This window comes from Ciona robusta, chromosome 9 (genome assembly GCF_009617815.1).
Source record: "Ciona robusta chromosome 9, ASM961781v2".
Classification (NCBI taxonomy): Eukaryota; Metazoa; Chordata; class Ascidiacea; order Phlebobranchia; family Cionidae; genus Ciona; species Ciona robusta.
Window position 1 is genome coordinate 7,307,378 of NC_143243.1, and position 18,611 is coordinate 7,325,988.

At 39.0% G+C, this 18,611-nt stretch overlaps 2 protein-coding genes across 4 annotated transcripts; one reads left to right on the top strand and one right to left on the bottom strand.

Annotated features, from left to right (window-relative positions):
• Window positions 1-986: 986 nt before the first annotated feature.
• Window positions 987-14,158, top strand: LOC149731838 (discoidin domain-containing receptor 2-like). 3 transcript variants are annotated; one of them, XM_089885107.1, is made up of 20 exons: window positions 987-1,638; window positions 3,477-3,576; window positions 4,240-4,368; window positions 4,441-4,543; window positions 4,864-5,014; window positions 5,333-5,508; window positions 5,821-5,978; window positions 6,654-6,874; window positions 7,352-7,438; window positions 7,925-8,109; window positions 8,429-8,581; window positions 9,124-9,244; window positions 9,738-9,835; window positions 10,567-10,696; window positions 10,990-11,143; window positions 11,489-11,569; window positions 11,791-11,994; window positions 12,298-12,532; window positions 12,664-12,813; window positions 13,369-14,158. In XM_089885107.1, the coding sequence occupies exons 1-20, from the start codon at window positions 1,530-1,532 to the stop codon at window positions 13,564-13,566; spliced, it is 2,943 nt and encodes a 980-aa protein (XP_089741233.1). In that variant the 5' UTR covers window positions 987-1,529; the 3' UTR covers window positions 13,567-14,158. The 3 variants fall into 3 exon arrangements, with proteins under 3 accessions (XP_089741233.1, XP_089741232.1, XP_089741234.1); XM_089885106.1 differs by having other exon boundaries at window positions 988-1,638; window positions 9,735-9,835; XM_089885108.1 differs by lacking the exon at window positions 7,352-7,438 and having other exon boundaries at window positions 992-1,638; window positions 9,735-9,835.
• A 609-nt stretch (window positions 14,159-14,767) lies between these two features.
• LOC149731839 (coiled-coil domain-containing protein 186-like) lies at window positions 14,768-18,566 on the bottom strand. Its single transcript, XM_089885113.1, has one exon. It carries the CDS (start codon window positions 18,161-18,163, stop codon window positions 15,539-15,541), a length of 2,625 nt encoding a protein of 874 aa, XP_089741239.1. The 5' UTR covers window positions 18,164-18,566; the 3' UTR covers window positions 14,768-15,538.
• Window positions 18,567-18,611: the final 45 nt, after the last annotated feature.

Below are 18,611 nucleotides of genomic sequence, written 5' to 3' on the forward strand. Positions count from 1 at the left end.
ATTGTGAAAAAATCCTATGAAATGGTTGTATACCCACTTTTAAATTCGTCATACCAAGTTCAAACAAAAGAACAAAAATAGCGATTACGTAATTTGAGTTGTAAGAAGGTGACCGATTCTTGACACGTTCCGGGGCCGGGTCGTCTTTTTGCCGGGGAGCGTGCTCAAATTTTACGATCATTCTCGGAGTAGCTGAACGACGTCCGTGAGGTAATTATACGGCGGGGTCAATTCCACGAAAACGCACTGCTGGAGATGCGGTGTTCAGAGACGCATTGTTCAACGAGGGTTTATGACAGGCAGTTACAGTAAATTGCTGCTAATAATTCGTTAAATAGTGCCAAGTAATTTTAGAAGATCTTCGGAATTAAAATGAAAATTATTTTCAAATGATTCGATTGATTTGATAGTTTGAACAACGCTAGAAGTTCGTCCCAATATGACCTTTCCACATTACGATGGTCGGTCCTTCAAAAGTATGTTGTGTTAACGGCGAGTGTACTACTTTCAATAAAGCAAATATTAGATACAAAATGGGTCAGTACTTCAAACTTAAGGTTTCGCGATTGCTGGCGCTCTCTGTTTGTGTAGTAGGGAATAAATTATAACCATTGGTGTTTGTAAACCGGTAAAATGTTGTCTTGGTTCAACAAAACCTGGACAGTTTGATTGGTGTTAATTTATGAGCAACAAAATGCGCTCCCATGTTTAAACAGACGTTGGCATGAAGTTGGTTATGTTTATATGTGTCATGGGCTTAGGATAAATTCGATTTTCCGGAGATACATATTTTCGTCTCAAAATATCCAACGCGTTTTCGGCTACAAAGATCAAACCCCGCTGAGCTATTGTGCCTCACGTCATACGCAGACGCGGTAATCTGGTGTTGCCTTTTTCTCGACGTGGTTTCGTCTAATGTTGAAGAGAAGGCAATATCGTCGCTCCTTTAGTTCTGATAGCATTGCGGTGTTGAACGCTCTGTCAATACCAGGAGAGAACGAGTTGAGCGTGTTAGCGGAATAGATGCTGACTTAGTCATATAGTGCTAACAAGGCTGAAACGGCGCTCAAGTCATTTTGTTTTCCCGTCGAAGTATCAGGTGTTAGTGTGCTTACGTAGAAGCGGTATCTTGTAAAATATCACGTGTCAGATTACAGTCGGATCGAATGTTAAACAGTGATGTAATTCCTATTTTGTATCTTTGTAGTTTAGGTCTCTCAAAGTTGTTTACTGTCATGTCATTTTCGAATCCACGCAGCGGAACCTTGACAACAGGTTACAGTTTACCGCGTGCTCGTAAAGAACTCGCAATTTGCGCAAGCGTAACTGATCATTACGTTTGTTTCTCCAGTGCGGCTTGATTTAGTTGGGGCCGCGGCGAGACAACGCTTATAATCTGAACGTCTGACTGTCAATTATTAAACCGTAGACGAGTTAGGCTGTGCCTGGGCTTTGGATCAGAATTGGAGTTAAAGAAACTGCTCCCTTTGGGAAAACGTCAACGCTGAAAAGCTTGTGCAAGGTTCACCATGAAGGCGAAGTCATTACCACCGAGTGATCGATCGAGTATTATAATTACGTTGCTGTTCTGTCTTCTGCTGTCAGAGGTACAACCGACTACAGCACAAATAGATACAGGTAAGATGGAAATACTTTTGTTGATTTTATTAAAGTTATAGTTGATTTTATTAAAGTTATAATATGTTATGTTCATAAAACAAGGGTTTTCTTGGCGGCTTCAATACAAACATGAATATACATATATGCATGATGCAATTTTCATCTCGAACGTTACGGTTTAAATACCAAAACCATTTCCAGTGAGTCTTACCCTGCATATCAGCGGCCATGATTGTAGTGATATTATATGTTAGTTTTCATTGTCGAAGCTCGTTTTTATTGCATTGAAATTCACTTAACCTTTAAAACAGCGTACCAACATACATTCTCACGCCTTCTACAGCGTTTGCTAATTTGATTAAACCCGTGTCATCAAGCACTAATACGCGAAGAATTTTGACTGGGCAGATAAATGAAATATTTGTTGGTTTTAATACAGTAACTGCAGTTGTCGCGTGTATCAATGTAACAGAATGGACAATTCGACATCCTGCCATTTCGCACAGGTGTGTAACGTTTCCAATTCGCAGGGGAAAGCAAACTGAGTTGCTAGTCACGCGTGACCATGTACTTCAGTAAGGTTTAAACGAGTTGAGATTCGCTTAAGGCAGTTGTTGTTCATCGCTGCTGAAGCGACGAGCTTCCACGTTAATTTAACTTCCGCAAGTTTTTGAGTAATTTTATTTGTAGTACACAAATACGCGATTGTTAAAGGCGAGTTTAAACCGTTTCGAAGTGAGATTTTCCAATTACAAGCGTTCTTGTGTATAAGGAACCGTGTGCAGTATATAAATACCCGATCTGCTTATATGCCAAGTTTCGGTTCGAAGTTTTATCTCACAGCTACAAACATAATTACGCAGAAGTAACCCCATTCGCAATACACAAAGCGAAAGCGGTTCTGTTTTACATTAAACTACATTATAGCTGGCAGACGACAGGCCTTTCAATTCGTAGACAAAATAAAGAACCACCATACTCGTTATACGGAGTTCTATCATCTGAAACACGAACCGGTTTTACCAAGTATTCCTATACACTTACGTTTGATATTCAAGCCCGTATGAAACTGGATTTGCGTCATTTTCCCTTTGATATAATGAGACTGGAGTGAGGATTTCCCAGCGCGGAAAAGTCGATTAATCCCGTGTGCTTCATCGCGTATTAGTTTTCAATAAGTGTTGTGATTGGATACGTCCCAACCTGTTACTTTCGCGTTTGGAAATCGGTAATGAGGTATAACACAAACGAATCCATATTATGTTACCGTTTCATGCAGCTAAAGGTACGAGACTGACATATGGCCGATATAGTGTAATGGTAATCTCGCGTGTTTTTTAACTGCTGTTTTCAGCGGTGTTTTCAATTTATACGATGTGTTGCTATTAGTTTAACCCTGGCCATTAACCAACGCTTTCACAAGTTACTTTCAATGTAAATCCGCTGTCGAAATCGGTTTACTGCCCTCACTGTACTTGTAATCGGCATTAACAGTTAGTTTCCCTGACGAACTTCGCTACGTAATCCTTGAAAAGTAACGACCGTCGGATTTTATGGTGTTTGACCTCATTAAGGTAAGGGGGCGCCTAACTTTGTAGACTCGCTGCTGCAGTAAAGTACATTCATAGGGCTAAGACGCCCATTTAAAACATTTTGTATGCAGTCAATGTTGCTCTATCGTTCTCCACAGTAGCACACATCATAGAACTCGTACACAGTAACCAACTTATCGAGTTAATCACACGTGTAATGTAGTGGAAATTCGATGTATTTGACTTTTACGTTCAATGTATTGGAAATTTTAAACATAAGTTTGTATTGAGTTTTACCACATCTAATCGTAAGCGTTTTTACAGTGTGCCGCCATGCGCTTGGAATGCAAAGCAAGAGAATCCGAGATAGCTTTCTTACTTCCTCCACCTTCCATGCCCCTGGAACTAAAGGACAATACGCCAGGTGAGTATTGTTGTTGTGGTGTTTAGTGTTTACTGTTTACATAATGCGGGCAAATGTTTACACGTCTCTCGCGATTGTTCTTTTGTCTTAAGGTGTCCGACGACACGCGAATTTCACGGTAGAAATTCAACGTATACGTGCAGGGCGTGGCTGTGTAAATCAAGTTGCGCGTGGTCGGATTACCGATTTTACTGCTTAATGGGATATTGCGTAACAGTGTATACAACAGACGCATGTATTGATTACGGTTATATAGGGTGGGGGAAGATTGAACACCTTTTCATTTTATTTGCTCGTCCTATTTGGTAGTAAACAAAGAACATTCAAATAATTACAAAACCGTACCCTTACGATTTCCATAGACCGTTGTTAATAGTTTAAAACACTACTAAGATATTTGGATATTATGTTCTAAAGATGTCCCGTCTCACCCCACCCTACTATAATTCTGTCAATATTATTTATTTACTACCAAATGTAACAAGAAATGAGATTGAAAATATGTCTTATCTTACCCCACCCTATACTATATATCTAACACAACAAGCATTGATTTAAAACATCGACCATTTAAAATCGAGCAGCGGCTGAATTGTAGTTCTGTAATTACTAATTGACAAAAAGTCGAGCCATGACCGATATTTCATCGACGATTACCCACAGACTAGAAAGAGACGAAGGCGACGGCGCGTGGTGTCCATCGGGATACATACAACCCGATACAATTGATCAATATCTACAGATAGATCTACCGGAGCCCAACTTTATAACGAACGTTGCAACGCAGGGAAGGTTAGGATCGATGGTTATTAAAATATGATGCAGCGGGGGATTGTTTCAATGATTTCCAATGTTGCATTACAGGTACGCAAGGGGCTTAGGACGTGAGTATACGTCCAGCTACATGCTAAACTACTCACGAGACGGCGAAACTTGGTTTCAGTGGTCAAATTACCAAGGCGTAAAGGTAAGACACTAAATTATGTGGAAGGACATTTGGAGATTCAAGTCTCCTTTTCTTGCAGGTTACTTTTTCTTAACTGAATGTAAATATGTTTTAACTGAATGTAAATGTGCTATGTTTTTCTGGTTAAAAATATTTTTAAAAAAATTGTGATGAAAAAGACAAATAAAGGGCATGTTATATCAAGACAAAGGATTGCACCAAGTCTTCATATTTTTTGCTGTTTCTAATGGTCCCATCTGACTTCCTTTACCAAGACATTATGAGTTTCAGAGCTCCCTTTTGTCCGTCGCAGTCGGATATTTAATTGTTTATTTTCGTAGAAACTTCAAGGGAATGCCGACACAAACACCGTAAAACGTCAAATGCTAAACCCCGGCGTCGCTGCTGCTAGCCATGTCCGGATTATTCCAGTTTCAACCAGAACGATGTCTGTATGCTTACGTCTCGAGCTCTATGGCTGCCACTGGGCATGTAAGTTGTCAATCTAATTATAATTTATATCAGCGCTGTGGCAGAGTGAAAATACTTCAACCAAGTTGTCCATATTGAGTTGCCAAATTATTACCTGAATGTAAAAAAATCCGTTAAAAAAACACAAAAAAAATATTAAAAACTTAAAAAAATAATCACCCACAAAGTTGCATACGTGGTATAACTATAAGCCGGCACGAGGTGTATGAAACAGAACACCCGTGTTATAACGACTGTAGTTGCTCCTCCACACGAGGATTGAACAAAACAAATTACATTATACGTACAAGATTAAATTTATGTTTTTTTACTTTGTAGCTGGATTGGTATCGTATGACATACCTGCCCCAATGGATAGCATTGCTGGACAAACAAACACCAGAAACACAAAGTATTCTGACGACACGTACGACGGTACCATATCAACTAACTGGTTTCGAAACGGGCTCGGACAGTTGACTGATGGTGTGATTGGGGGCAACGATTTATCTCAGGTTAGAACTGGTTGATATAGTAGGTTGGGGTAAGATAGTTTTATCTTCACGACTATAATACTGTTACGAGTTTATCGTCCCATTCAGAAAATTAATTCACGGAGTTCATTACAGTTAACCTAAGAATACTTTCATATGTATATAACCGTATCCTCATGACTATAAAAGCGCGTTGTAAATTGTTAAAAACGCGATTGGAAAATATGTGGTAATATGAACTGTAACGGCACCCATCCTACAACACCATACGTACAACATCGACCAAGCAATGTTATAGCAATTAAAGAACGAATGATTCATTTCTTTCGACAGACTAAGTCCCGTGTGTCTTCCCGCGCCATCGGTTTTGATTACGTCGGTTGGTCCAGATCGAAATCAAATGACGTCACCATGACGTTTCGCTTTGCTGACGTCAGGAACTTTACCAGAATGCGAGTTCATTGTAGTAACGATATGACGAGTCGAGCAAGGTGAGTAATGGATTTGGGAGGGTATTACATGTTTTTTTTTCTCGTCCAATTTGGTATATAGTAAACAAAGAATGTTTACAAAAAGACAACTATATCCCCACGACTTTAAAAAATACGATTAGAAAATACGTGATATAATCTGCTTAGGGTATTCATATTACCCCACAGTACTATATATTACATATTGAAATACCAACCACAAAAAACTGCTGAGTTCAGTCTTCTACCTTATCTTACGATGTTCCAATTCCCAGCGCGCTCGGTTTTCATCGTCTTATAGTGGTATATGATAATGACGTAATGTTAAAACGGTTCACAATCATTTGTTCGCTTCTACTTATTGGATGGTTTTGGGATTACATCATATAAAACCAAATGAAGTACTGTGGGGTACGATGGCTCCCAGCACACAATATCCCATATTTCTCAATCGTGTCTTTTTAACAGTCAACAACGCTCTTTTAGGGTCGTGGGGATACGGTTATATAACTATGTAAGTATTGTTGTATATTATCAAATGGGGACGATATAGAGAACGAAAACATGGACCATCTTACCCCAACCTACTATAATATACAATTAACTTAGTTATCAGTAAATTTATAACGATTACACATTCAGTATTAACAGGAACATACGCCTATAGAATATCCAACGCAACTTAAACTTTTACAGACTATTCACGTCCGTAAGAGTGTCGTTCAGTCTTAACGGAAAAACATTTCCAAGCACTGCTAATGCTCGCAGCCTCGCTTACGAGGTGCCGAAAGATGCTTTCGATCCTACAGCACGGTTCGTGGATGTACCTTTGCGAAACTCAATAGCAAGATATGTTCGCGCCTCCTTTCGTATTGGGGACGAATATCTTCTGGTTAGCGAAGTCGAATTCGATAACAGTAAGTTGCAGTTTTCCTCCATGCACGTTCCATGTTATACATGTTGTGATTAATACCACATCTTAACGTTGTCCACCCCAAGCGCCGATGTAATTCCCATCACCACAGCAGTAGTTTGTTTAGGTTAAACACGCAGTATTTGCTCAACGTTAAACCAACTCATATTTATCTAAAACTCCAAAAGTTTCCCACAAATGTCGTTGACCAACTTGTCATACATTTGTTTTACATAAATATATAGTAGGTTGGGGGAAGATGGGACACCTGTTCGTTCCATTTTCTCGTCCTGTTTGGTAGCAAACAAAGAACGTTCAAAGAAACATAAAACCGTCATCTCACAACTCCCATAAACTCTTGTTAATTGTTTAAAACACGATCAAAATATTTGGATATTGCGTGCTAACGGTGTCCTATATTCCCACGTCCTAATATACGAGTTGTAATCCGTGTTGTTGTGCACGCACGTGGTTTGCACAGGTCACGTGACAACCGACCCACACATCTCCGAGATGTTTCCCGCCCCCCCGCCCCCGTTCCCGGATTGGCCAGCAGTTCCAAGTTATGGTACGCTGTCGGTCGACGCTTTAAACGCTTCTGTAATAAATCCAACCGAGCTTAGATTGAAATTTGTTTTCCTAATCCCGCTTTGCAATTCCTGCTTTTGACCGGTTTAAACCGGAATAATTAACCGGCTGACTCGCTGTTTTTAATGAAAATGCACCTAACTGTTTAGGCTCACGTAGTAGGGTGATTTTTTTGACACGCATGTTTCTAACTGTTAATTTTCTTTGGTGCATGAATGCGTGTTACTGCAATTTAACAAGCACAAACTGATTTTGATTCAAACCTAACACATAGTTACCTAATAGTTACCAGATTCTGTATAAATGAGGAACTGATGATGCGATTTTAGGCAAAATATATCTCATAAAGATAAAATACGTTTCGTTCAACCTAATTTTCCCAGCAACTTATGTCGTAGCTTGACCAAACATTTTTTATCGACTTATAATTTCAAACATATTGTGACTTTAATCCTCACATTTCCAGACGTATTACCACCGAGCGATGCTTTTCGTTATCCCGACGAAGATGTTTCTAACGAGCCAACTGTAACACCCACGGTGTCCAACAACCTACCTGTTATCATAGGAAGTCTGCTTGGTGTTATTGGGCTGTTGGTCTTCATAGTGCTTGGTCTCTGCTATAGACAGCATAGACTTCGTAAGAAAATGGTGAGATATCTGTTTATATTCTATGTGGGACCTGAGATTTCTATTCTGTTCTATGTGGCTGTGGTTCTATACAGTGTGAAACGTCATCGGACCTGAGATTTGGGCCAGATTTGGCTAGACACGTATAGACAACTGATAAATAGTTAGCACATGCAAGTAGCCCAGAGTTGACGGTTTCGAGGTTCGATACATTACAAAAAAATGAAAAAAAACAAAAATTATTACCCACAAAATCACATAATATGTGCCAACTAGGGCACGAAGTGCGGGAATCAGAAGTTAATTCGTTTAACTTATATCTCACTTATTTTCCATATAGACACCACTGAGGTATTCGTACAGTAGAACCAGCGACAACTGCGGACGCTCAGACCACATGGTGACATTAGAACCAATATCAAGGCAATCTTCATCCACTGGTGCAGGGGTTGGTGTGATGGATAGCAAACCACCAATGCCAATTTACCAAGAGGTTCGTGTTGTATTAGGGTTATAACTTAAACTTGACTGGCAAGTTTTATTGTATTTTGTCCAAACCTTTCTGGCTAAAGTACATACACACATGTTTTGGTTAATTTCAATACAAACATGGCAGCTCATATGCAGGATATGAATTTCATCTCATGTAGTATAGAATTTCAAGGTTTAACGATACGTTTGATCTACATTAGGGAAATGTAGTCTACCGCTGTTGCTAACAGGCATAACGTAATATTCAAGTAATAAGCTCTTCTTGTAAACATATACAGTAGGGTGGGGGAAGACGGGACACCTTTCGCATCTATTTTTTCGCCCCGTTTATTAGTAAACAAAAAACATTCAAGAAATTATAAAACTTTATCCTTACGACTCCCATTGGCCGTTAGTAATTGTTTAAAACACGATCAGGATACTTAGATTTTATGTGCTAAAGGTGTCCCATCTTCCCCCACCCTACAATATCTTTTAATAGTTATTTACTTGCATAAAATAATAAGTTTTGCAAATATTACAGTTTTATTCTTTCCTCTACAGATCGACCCGACAACCAACCAACCGAACGACAACCTGTATTTACAACCTAGAGACGCTGTAATGTCTCCTCCCCCTCCTTACCAACAAGTTCCTGAAGTTACTCATCTTTATAATCAACCAGGTAATTGGACATTAACTTAACGAATGTAACTTATTTATCCTTGCTTGACGGGTAGCGACCCCCGTTGTAACACGGGTGTTCTGTTTCATATACCGTGTGCCCCCTTACGAGTTACCACGTATGTAACTTATTTATCCTCGCTTGACGGTGCAACGACAGTCATAACACGGGTGTTCTGTTTCATACACCGTGTGCCCACTTACGAGTTACCACGTAGTTTTGTTCGCACAACATATTAAGTTGCACCGTAAAAAGGTGGGGTCCAGTAGTGTCTAAGTACGTTTTGGAGTACTTTAGGTGTATTAATATACGCTAGAAAATATACACGGTGTAGTTTCTACACCTAAACATAAATACTAACTTCATTAATTCGCAAAGCTGTCTGGGCTATACTAAATCTGACCACACTTCAAACCACTACTTTCTGTGTGTAGAGAAATTTAAACTTTTCTCTTTGTTTAAGAAATTTAAACTTTTCTCTTTGTTTAAGAAGTTACACGTCTTCTCAACCAACCTGACGTCACAATGAACACCCCGAATTCGTCACACTACGCTGAATCCAGCATTTTCCTGCCATCCCTGGAAGCTCAGGTTTGTATCTTATATATGGGAGCGCACCTGTGGTAAATTACAAAATTGTACCATCGGTAACACGGTATGTGTAATACACTTGTCGAGTATTAGTTTCATGCGATGAAGTTTTCTATTACGTCCATATGCAGTGGCGCAGCCAGGGGGGGTTAGGGAGTCGAGACCCCCTACTTTTAAACCCAATAAAAAGGTAAAAAAAAATGTTTTGAAAATGTTTTGATTAGTACCCCGCCCCCCTTTTTTTCTGGCTGCGCTACTGTCCACATATATGACAACTGTGTAGGCCACTGTGTGTGATCTCATACAAACATACAATAGGCTGGGGTAAGATGGTACAGTAGGGCGGGGGAAGATGGGACACCCTTTTATTCCATTTTTTCGTCCCATTTGGTAGTAAACAAAAAACATTCAAAGAATTATAAAACTATATTCTAATGAATCCCATGGACCGTTGTTAATGGTTTAAATCACGATCAGGATATTTGTATATTGTGTACTAAAGGTGTCCCATCTTTTCCCACAGTACTATACATGTTTTTATTCTCTTTTATTGCTCATTTAGTAGTAAACAACAAATATTTATAGAATCATACAACCATGCACCCACGCAGGTAAAATGGGGTTTCAAAATTTTTAAAACACGATTAGAAAATATGGATTATTATGTTTTAGGGATGTCCGCCGTACCACACAATACTATAGCATTAAAAACAACGTTTTAATTTTCACAGACGATCCAAGGCGTGTCTGGCAACAACATATACGCCGTCCCATGGTCGACTCCTCCCACCGGCAAACGTAATCGAAAAAACAAGCATACTACAGCGTCGGCAGCTAGCACTTTACAAGCAGATTTCCAAGGTAAAAACTAGCTGCAAATCTAGCATGCAGCGTGGGTAAACCTGTCAATGCTCCCTAACATATAATTTTGTTTCACGAGTCGGTATTGGCTTTTACAAACGAAATCGCCCGACCGTGGCAGTTATATAACACAAAAGATGATAGCATCCCTACAAAATAAATATTCACAAGTTCAAATACGTGATAGTTCGTAAGTGGACACGAGGTGTGTAAAACAACTTGTGTTTTAACCACTGACGTAGCCACACTTATAGGAAATACAAGTTGTATTCATCATATATTTAAATTTGCAGACGAAATGATGAGCCTTATGTCTCTGCATGGTGATAAGCCGCCCGAGTTTCCTCGTGAGAAGCTGGAAGTAGTTGAGCAGTTAGGAGAGGGCCAGTTCGGTGAAGTACAGCTCTGTAAAGCCCACAACAGCCTTCGAAAGCTTGTATCTGCACCGTGAGTTGAACTTTTTACAACACTCGTAAACCGGGGGTGACATGTGTAACCCGGTTAAATTATGTGGCGTGGAATTGGGCCAATAAACGGCTGGCTAATAATTGCGCTAATCATGTACACCGAGCTATATTCTCACGAAACTGAATCAAGTCGACTATGATACGAGGGAAGTTGGATACGGTTAGCGCGTAATATCCTGTATTTCCGAATCGTATTATAACAAATAACAAGGCTATATTTTAGAGTATAGTTAGGACACGGTTGCATTTTTTGTTTACAACCCAATAGAATGATAACCGAGAATGATAACACAGGCCATCTTACCTATACCTACTATATATTTAGGTTCCAGTTTTCCGGTGAATTGGACGAACCAGTTTTGGTGGCGGTGAAAGTCTTACGCGCAGATGCAACTTCAAATGCGAAGTAGGTTGTCATTTAATACTAACACAGAACGTTGTATGCTGAATGTGTATGAAAAACTAGTTGTTCTAAATGAATGAATGAAACTTATTTATCCCCGCATGCCGGGGCAACAGCAGTGGTTATAACACGGGTGTTCTATTTGACAAACTGTGCCCACTTACGCTTTGCGGGTACACTGGTCATTGTGTTTCACTTTACTATAATGCAACCTGGTACTGCAGAGAAGACTTCTTGAAAGAAGTTCGAGTAATGAGCCAAATGCAAGACCCGAACATTGTCCATCTTATTGCGGTGTGTACGAACGACGAACCATACGCCATGATAACTGAGTACATGGAGAATGGGGATTTGAACCAATACCTTCGTTCCTGCGCTGATAAAATGAATAGCGACCCAAGTTCCAAAGAAAATAGTTTGTTTTCAAGGTAATAACCCGGTACTTTAAAGGCCCTGGGGCCTAAATGGTGCACATAATGTCTTTTTATATAAAGTAGTGTGGGGGGTCACGGGACACCTTTTTTTATTTTCTGGTAGTAAACACAGAAAAGTCAAAGAAATATAAAACCGTATTTTCACGACTCTCATAGACCGTTGTTTATTCTTTAAACACGAGTATTTGGATATGATGTACTAAAGGTGTCCCATGTTTTCCCGCCCTTCTCTGTATATTTATTTAGTTGAGTTAAAATTAGTCGATTATATCAGTGTTGAGTATTTTTATTTTTTAGCAATGAAGTCCTAATCAACATGTGTGTGCAAATCGCATCAGGAATGCGTTACTTATCCTCCCACAAGTTCGTGCATCGTGACCTGGCAACCAGGAACTGCTTGGTTGATTCGAATCATTCTATCCGTATCGCTGACTTTGGAATGTCGCGGAACATGTATCAGAGTGATTATTACCGAATACAAGGCCGAGCAGTCCTCCCTATTCGCTGGATGTCGTGGGAGTGCGTTCTCATGGTAAGTAATCACAACGATAAGCATATCACGAGCTGCGGCTCCTAAGCGATAATGGAACCGTGATTTGTATTATTAACTGCACGTAGCAAATTCCTGTTAAGCTGAAATCAATCTCTTGCGGTTTATTTCAGGGCAAGTTCAGCAGTGCGAGTGACGCCTGGGCGTTTGGTGTTACACTTTGGGAAATCTTTTCTTTCTGTAAACTACAGCCTCACAACTCCCTCACTGACCAACAAGTGATTGAAAACATGCATCACGTTTTTAAACGCACTGGGGAAGAGGTAAATTGTATATTCAGCTTGAGAATCAGTGTTTGGCCTGTTTGGTTAGTTATTATTATTCTTTATTGGTTGAGATCCTTGTTAAGGACCTAGGATTTAGGCCAGATTTGGCCCATTACCCCAACGCTCGGAACGCCCATCTAAATCCTTCGAATCCTTCGTATGACCGGTTCCTCGACACTGCATCGCAATCTGGTTAATACTTATCCGTTTAATTATATTAGCGACATTCGGTTATTTGTTTAACAGCCTCCAGTTCGGAGCATTAGTCCAGAGTTAAAGCTCTATGCTACTGCCATTGCGGGCGTGTGGGTTCATGAGAAAAACACATAACAGCAATTGCTCTAACCCAATTGTCCTTATAGGTTTTCAAATTGTCACCCATATATTTCGAACAAAAAATACCTGTGAAATATTAACCTACAAAGTTGGGAACATGGTAACTCGTAAGCGGGCAGCAAGAGGTGTATAAAACAGAACACCGATGTTATAGGCACTATCATTGCTCCGCAACGCGAGGATATAAGAGTTATATTTTTTATTCATTTTTTTCAGGTTCATTTGCAACGACCAAAACGCTGCCCTGCTACTCTGTTTAACTTAATCCGCCAATGTTGGAAGCGACAACCTGAAGACCGGCCAACCTTTGAACAACTACATGGATACTTATTGGAAAAGAAGGCAACCCCGAAACCCACTGTTCGACCCCCACCCCCAACAACAAGACCCCCAATTCCCACCCCAAGAGCGTAGGGTGTTGGATGTTTTATCTCACCTGAAAGGTGTAGCTTGTGTTACCGTTGGTTTTCCTCCACCAGCACTATATATAGCATACACCCGCTTTCCACGATTGTAAACTTGTAGTAGGGTGGGGTAAGATGGGACATGTTTCCATTCTCGTTTAGTGACCCATTGGTGGTAATCAAAGAATATTTACAAAAAAACCACAGCCCGTGTTTCTGAAAGAGCGTTGTTATTTGTTTAAAACACGTTTAGGAAATATGGGTTTTAGGTGCGAACGGTATCGCATCTTACCCCACAGTACAAAAAGAATCACCCACCCTTGTACTTAAGGGACACTTTTCCAGCATGGTACACTGCAATCCTACTGCTTCCCACGTTAATTTGTTTTCCAACAGCTTTATTATGCAAATACACGACAACTTCAGTTATATATTCCCACTGTTAATGTTAATACCGGGTTGATGTGATAATTCTAAATTATCTCCTATTACTATTTGTGTTGTTTTTCGTTCGGTATTTGTTTCTGTCCACTTTATTTGATCTTTGCTACGTTTGCTCGTCACATTAATGCAGTGGTTCATACATTCACCACAAAATCGCACATTTTGTTGTCAAGTATAGTTCACTGAGGAGACCATCAAGGAGTTCGGAGAAGCGGGAAAATGGTTAAGCTTGTATGGGATAACACGCACACGCGCTATAGGGAACGAAATCCATTCATTCGACTCAATGGCTGATAAATATGGCAACAACCGTAAAAGGGTTTATTAGGTTGGATAAAAACTTCTCTGACTAGGTTGGAGCTATTAGCTATAATAGTAAACTTGTTGTGGCACACGTTCAAAGATTACCTTCATTGCGCTAAAATCACTTTGAAATTAATCCTTAATATCATGTCATCGCATGCGTAAGGCAGATGCCCAACGACAACCTTAAATAGGAATTAAATTTCTCACGTTGTAGCACTCACGCTTATATATAGTAGAAGCGGGGAAAATGGGACACTTTTTCATTCTGTTTTCAAATTTCATTCGGTAGTAAACAACATTTAAAGAATTATAAAACCGTATCCTCACGATTCCCATAGACTGTTGTTAACTTTTTAAACCACGATCAGGATATTTAAATATTAGATGCTAAAGGTGTCCCAGCTTCCCCCACCCTGTTATGCTTTGAAACTTCTTCCCTTACAAATACACGACACTCAATATTCTTTATGTGATCTAGTTTATTCTAGCACAGTCACATTGCACAAAGTAACTCAACATTGTACAAAAATAAAGTCCATTTTTGCTTGGGAATCTGGAGCACCCAAGCTATGATGCCCAACGTTAGGAAAAAGCACCATTGGAGCAAAAAACGAGTCCGGTTTAGAATTAGATGACGTTACGGTTTAAGATGTACACGTTGGCACAATTTAAAATCCCAAGTACTATAAATAAAAATGGAACGGAAATAAAAAAGTTTTGCGAAGGTGTAGAATTTAAAACAGTTTTGGTTCGTGGTAAAAACGGAATGGGAAATAGTTAACAAAATAAAAATTTTAGTTTGCGTTGTTACTTAAATTCAGGGAAAAAAAATGGTAAACTGATTAAAATGTGTGGTTCAGTCAGGAACCACAGAAATACAGTAACAGCAACACCTCAGCTAACTATCAAGTGCAGAATATAAATAAACAAATATATAAGTACGAACAACATATAAAATTAAGATTAAGTAGAAAAAAACAAGCAATAATATTGAAAGTAACATTTGATCCAGGGTATTCCAGCTTTTCAGAACTTAATATTGCAGAAATGTTGGGCAAGATGTTATTGCAATGTGTGGTAATTTTAATATATGTTATGTCTGCTCAATAAGTAAATAAAAACATACACAAAACACAGATTATATAAAACAGGAGTTACAAGACTTTATAAGGAATATATTTAGGTGTAAAAATAAAATCGAAGTGTTGCTGAGAGAAGATTATTCGCAGGTGCTACGTGGTTGGTTTATTACACTGTAACCTCTGGATTTCTTTCCCAAGCATTTCTAAACTTTCTTTAAGTGTTATATTTTTCAGGAGAGTGTCTTCAAGGACTGACTGCATTTTACGATTGACTTCAATGGACAGTTCAAGGGTCATACCATGTTTAGGTTTAGAATCAGTGTGTTGGCGTGGTGGGGCAAGCACCCCTGCTTCTTCTCTTATAATATAGTGTTGGATAAGCCGCTGTTTCTTCTGCAACTCCTCAACCAGCTGCTGCACATGCTCTTGTAGGAAATCAATTTTATCATTCTTCTTTGCGTGGATTTGCTGCAAGCGAACTATTCTCTCAATAAGCATCTGTCTGTCAACTGGCCCTGCATTGCCAGTGATCGCTGTTTCTGGAACTGAGACATGGTCATAAGTTGCACTTGTTGTCCCATTTGTTTCACCTGAATATGAATTAACACGGTCCAAAGAATTTGTTGAACTTGCCCGACTTCCCATGCTCCCACAATCTGCACTATGGTTTGTGCTGTTGGGACTTGAAGCATTGGAAAGTGCATCAACATTGTCCATTTTCCTCTTGGCTTGATTCAACTGCCTGGACAAATCTTTCACACAGGCATTATTCTTTCTCTTTACCGTCCTCATTTCATCTTTAAGGTCTTCAATCTGTAGTAGCAGCTGACAAATTGACTTCTCTTTCTCCTCGAGACGAGTAGACATGTCTGAAGTAGACTTCTTACTGGTTGTGGTTTCAACCTCCAGCGATGTTGTCACACTTTGGACCTCAGTAAGTAACTGGGAGTTTTGTGACTTTAGTAGACTGATTTCATCTGTTTGAGAAACAACTTTAGCATTTAGATCTTCTACCCGGACAGCAAGTTCTGTGTTTTTTGAGCTCATTCTCTCAGTAAACTTAAGCAACTGCTGTTCCTTCTCTTCTTTGCAAGCAAGATCAGATATTGCAGTGTCACGTTTTTCAATGGCAATATCCAATTCAACTTTTAGTTCATTCACATTTACATTAGCAGCTTCTAACTGACTTTGTAATTGCTCCATTGCTTGTAGTTTCTCTGCCATTTGAGTTGAAGATAGCTTTTGTTTGTTCATAACTTGTTCATAGCCGTGTATTACTTGTTCATTCTTCATTCTCTCACTTTCCAAACATTCGACTCTCGACTTTAATACCTTTCCCTCTTCCAGCAAATCTTTGTGTTTAATTTTTAACATGTTAAGTTCCTCTGTCTTTTGTTTTAATATACCCCGTACTTCACTTGTTTCAGTTTCTTTTTGAGTCAAAGTTTGCAGCTTTTCTTTTAGTTCTATGTCCAGAGCATTAGACTTAATTTCCTCAGATTCTTGATAAGTCTTAATCATGTCATGACAGTTTTTCCGTATCTGCTCAGTCTCTTCTTTAGCTTGTTGTATCTCAGACACCATCTTGTCACATTTTTCTTTGGTTTCCTTGTGACTATCAACTTCTGTCTTTAACTTGTTTTGAGCCCAACGAACTTTAATGATCTGCGAGTTGATCTCTTCTTTTAACTTTTCAATTTCCTGTCGTTGCACACTGTATTCCCCTTCCTTTTTTTCCAGAGCTGCTTTGCACTTAAAAAAATCTGCTTTCACAGCTTTAAGTTGAGCGACTGCTTTCTCTCGTTCCTTTGTCGTGTTTCTCGCGTACATTTCCGCCGCGTCTTTTTTCTGCCGTAAATCCAACAATTCCTTTTCCCTTCGCGCATAGTTCATCACGGCCGCTTGCTTTTCAGTCTGTGCTGCAGCACATTGTTTGTTGAGCTCTTTGAACTTATTTTCAGCATCCTGTTGTAGTCTTGCTATAGTTCGTTTAGCAGCAACATCATGAGCACTCAGTTTTTCATGCGTTTGTTTTAAATCTTGATGTAACTCCACATTAGCACCTTCCAGTTTCTTACACGCTTCCTTTAAAGTTAAAATTTCATTTTCAAAATCAACAATCTGTTTCTCTTGTTCTTTATGTGAGGACAAGCTGTATAAACCACAAGTTAATGAATCGTGGAGAAAGGAAGTCACTGCCAAGTTTAAACTTTTAATGTTAGTGTTCTTTGTACAATCTAGGTTAAATTTAACAACACGATCATCTTCAAGTACAACAGACACAACCTTCACCCTGCTTTCATTCAAAGCATCACCACAAACCCCAACAACAACCTCAGAAGCCGTTTCATTGTCAATTGTTGGTGTTTTGACTTCAAAATTAGAAGTTTCATCAGAAATTTCATCAATAGATTTATTTGCTGGATCTGAATTGCTGTTTGTAGAAATATTCTGATCACTATTTATTTCCAATGAAGCTTTATCCTCTTTTACCTTATTAGATTGATGTTCTACATCTGAATTGTTAGTAGATACATTCGGATCATCATTAATGCTTGATGTAGCATCAGTTTCTTCTTCATTTGAAATTTGTTCGGCATCAGATTCTAAAATTTCAGTTTCATTCAGATTTTCAGATTCAGTTGGATCGATATCGGGTTTCATATTTTGTTCATCATCTGAACTGGTCCCTGAGTTGGATATTTGTTCATGGATAATTTGAGAATCTTTTGAAGAATGATGGTCAAAGTTGACATTGTTTTCAATAACTTCCATGCTTATTTATTGTCACCCATGGACATTAAAGCCTGAAAAACACAAAATTAATAAATAAATAAAACCTTTTCTGGGACACAGATGTCTATATCTCAATAATACATTGTATATCTAAAATTTTACAGAGTCACTATTGTTAATTTGCATATATAAAGAATCCTAACACATTTAACCAGATAGCCTCTTCTTAGTTCTTAATATTACACGAACTTTTGCTGAATGCGCCGTTATAGGATTTCGCATACACGCAGTTCGCACCGTACTTTAACCTTCGAAACATGCTTTAAATATCCTTATAGCCATTTAAAGATCTTACTCTTTTGTTCTTTATACATAGCGCGATCTCTTTATCGATTATATACAAACGTTTTACAGAAATAGCCCATTCCGCTCTTACCACTACGTAATCAAGTGATGATGATTACTGAAGTACCGAGACGTAAACGTA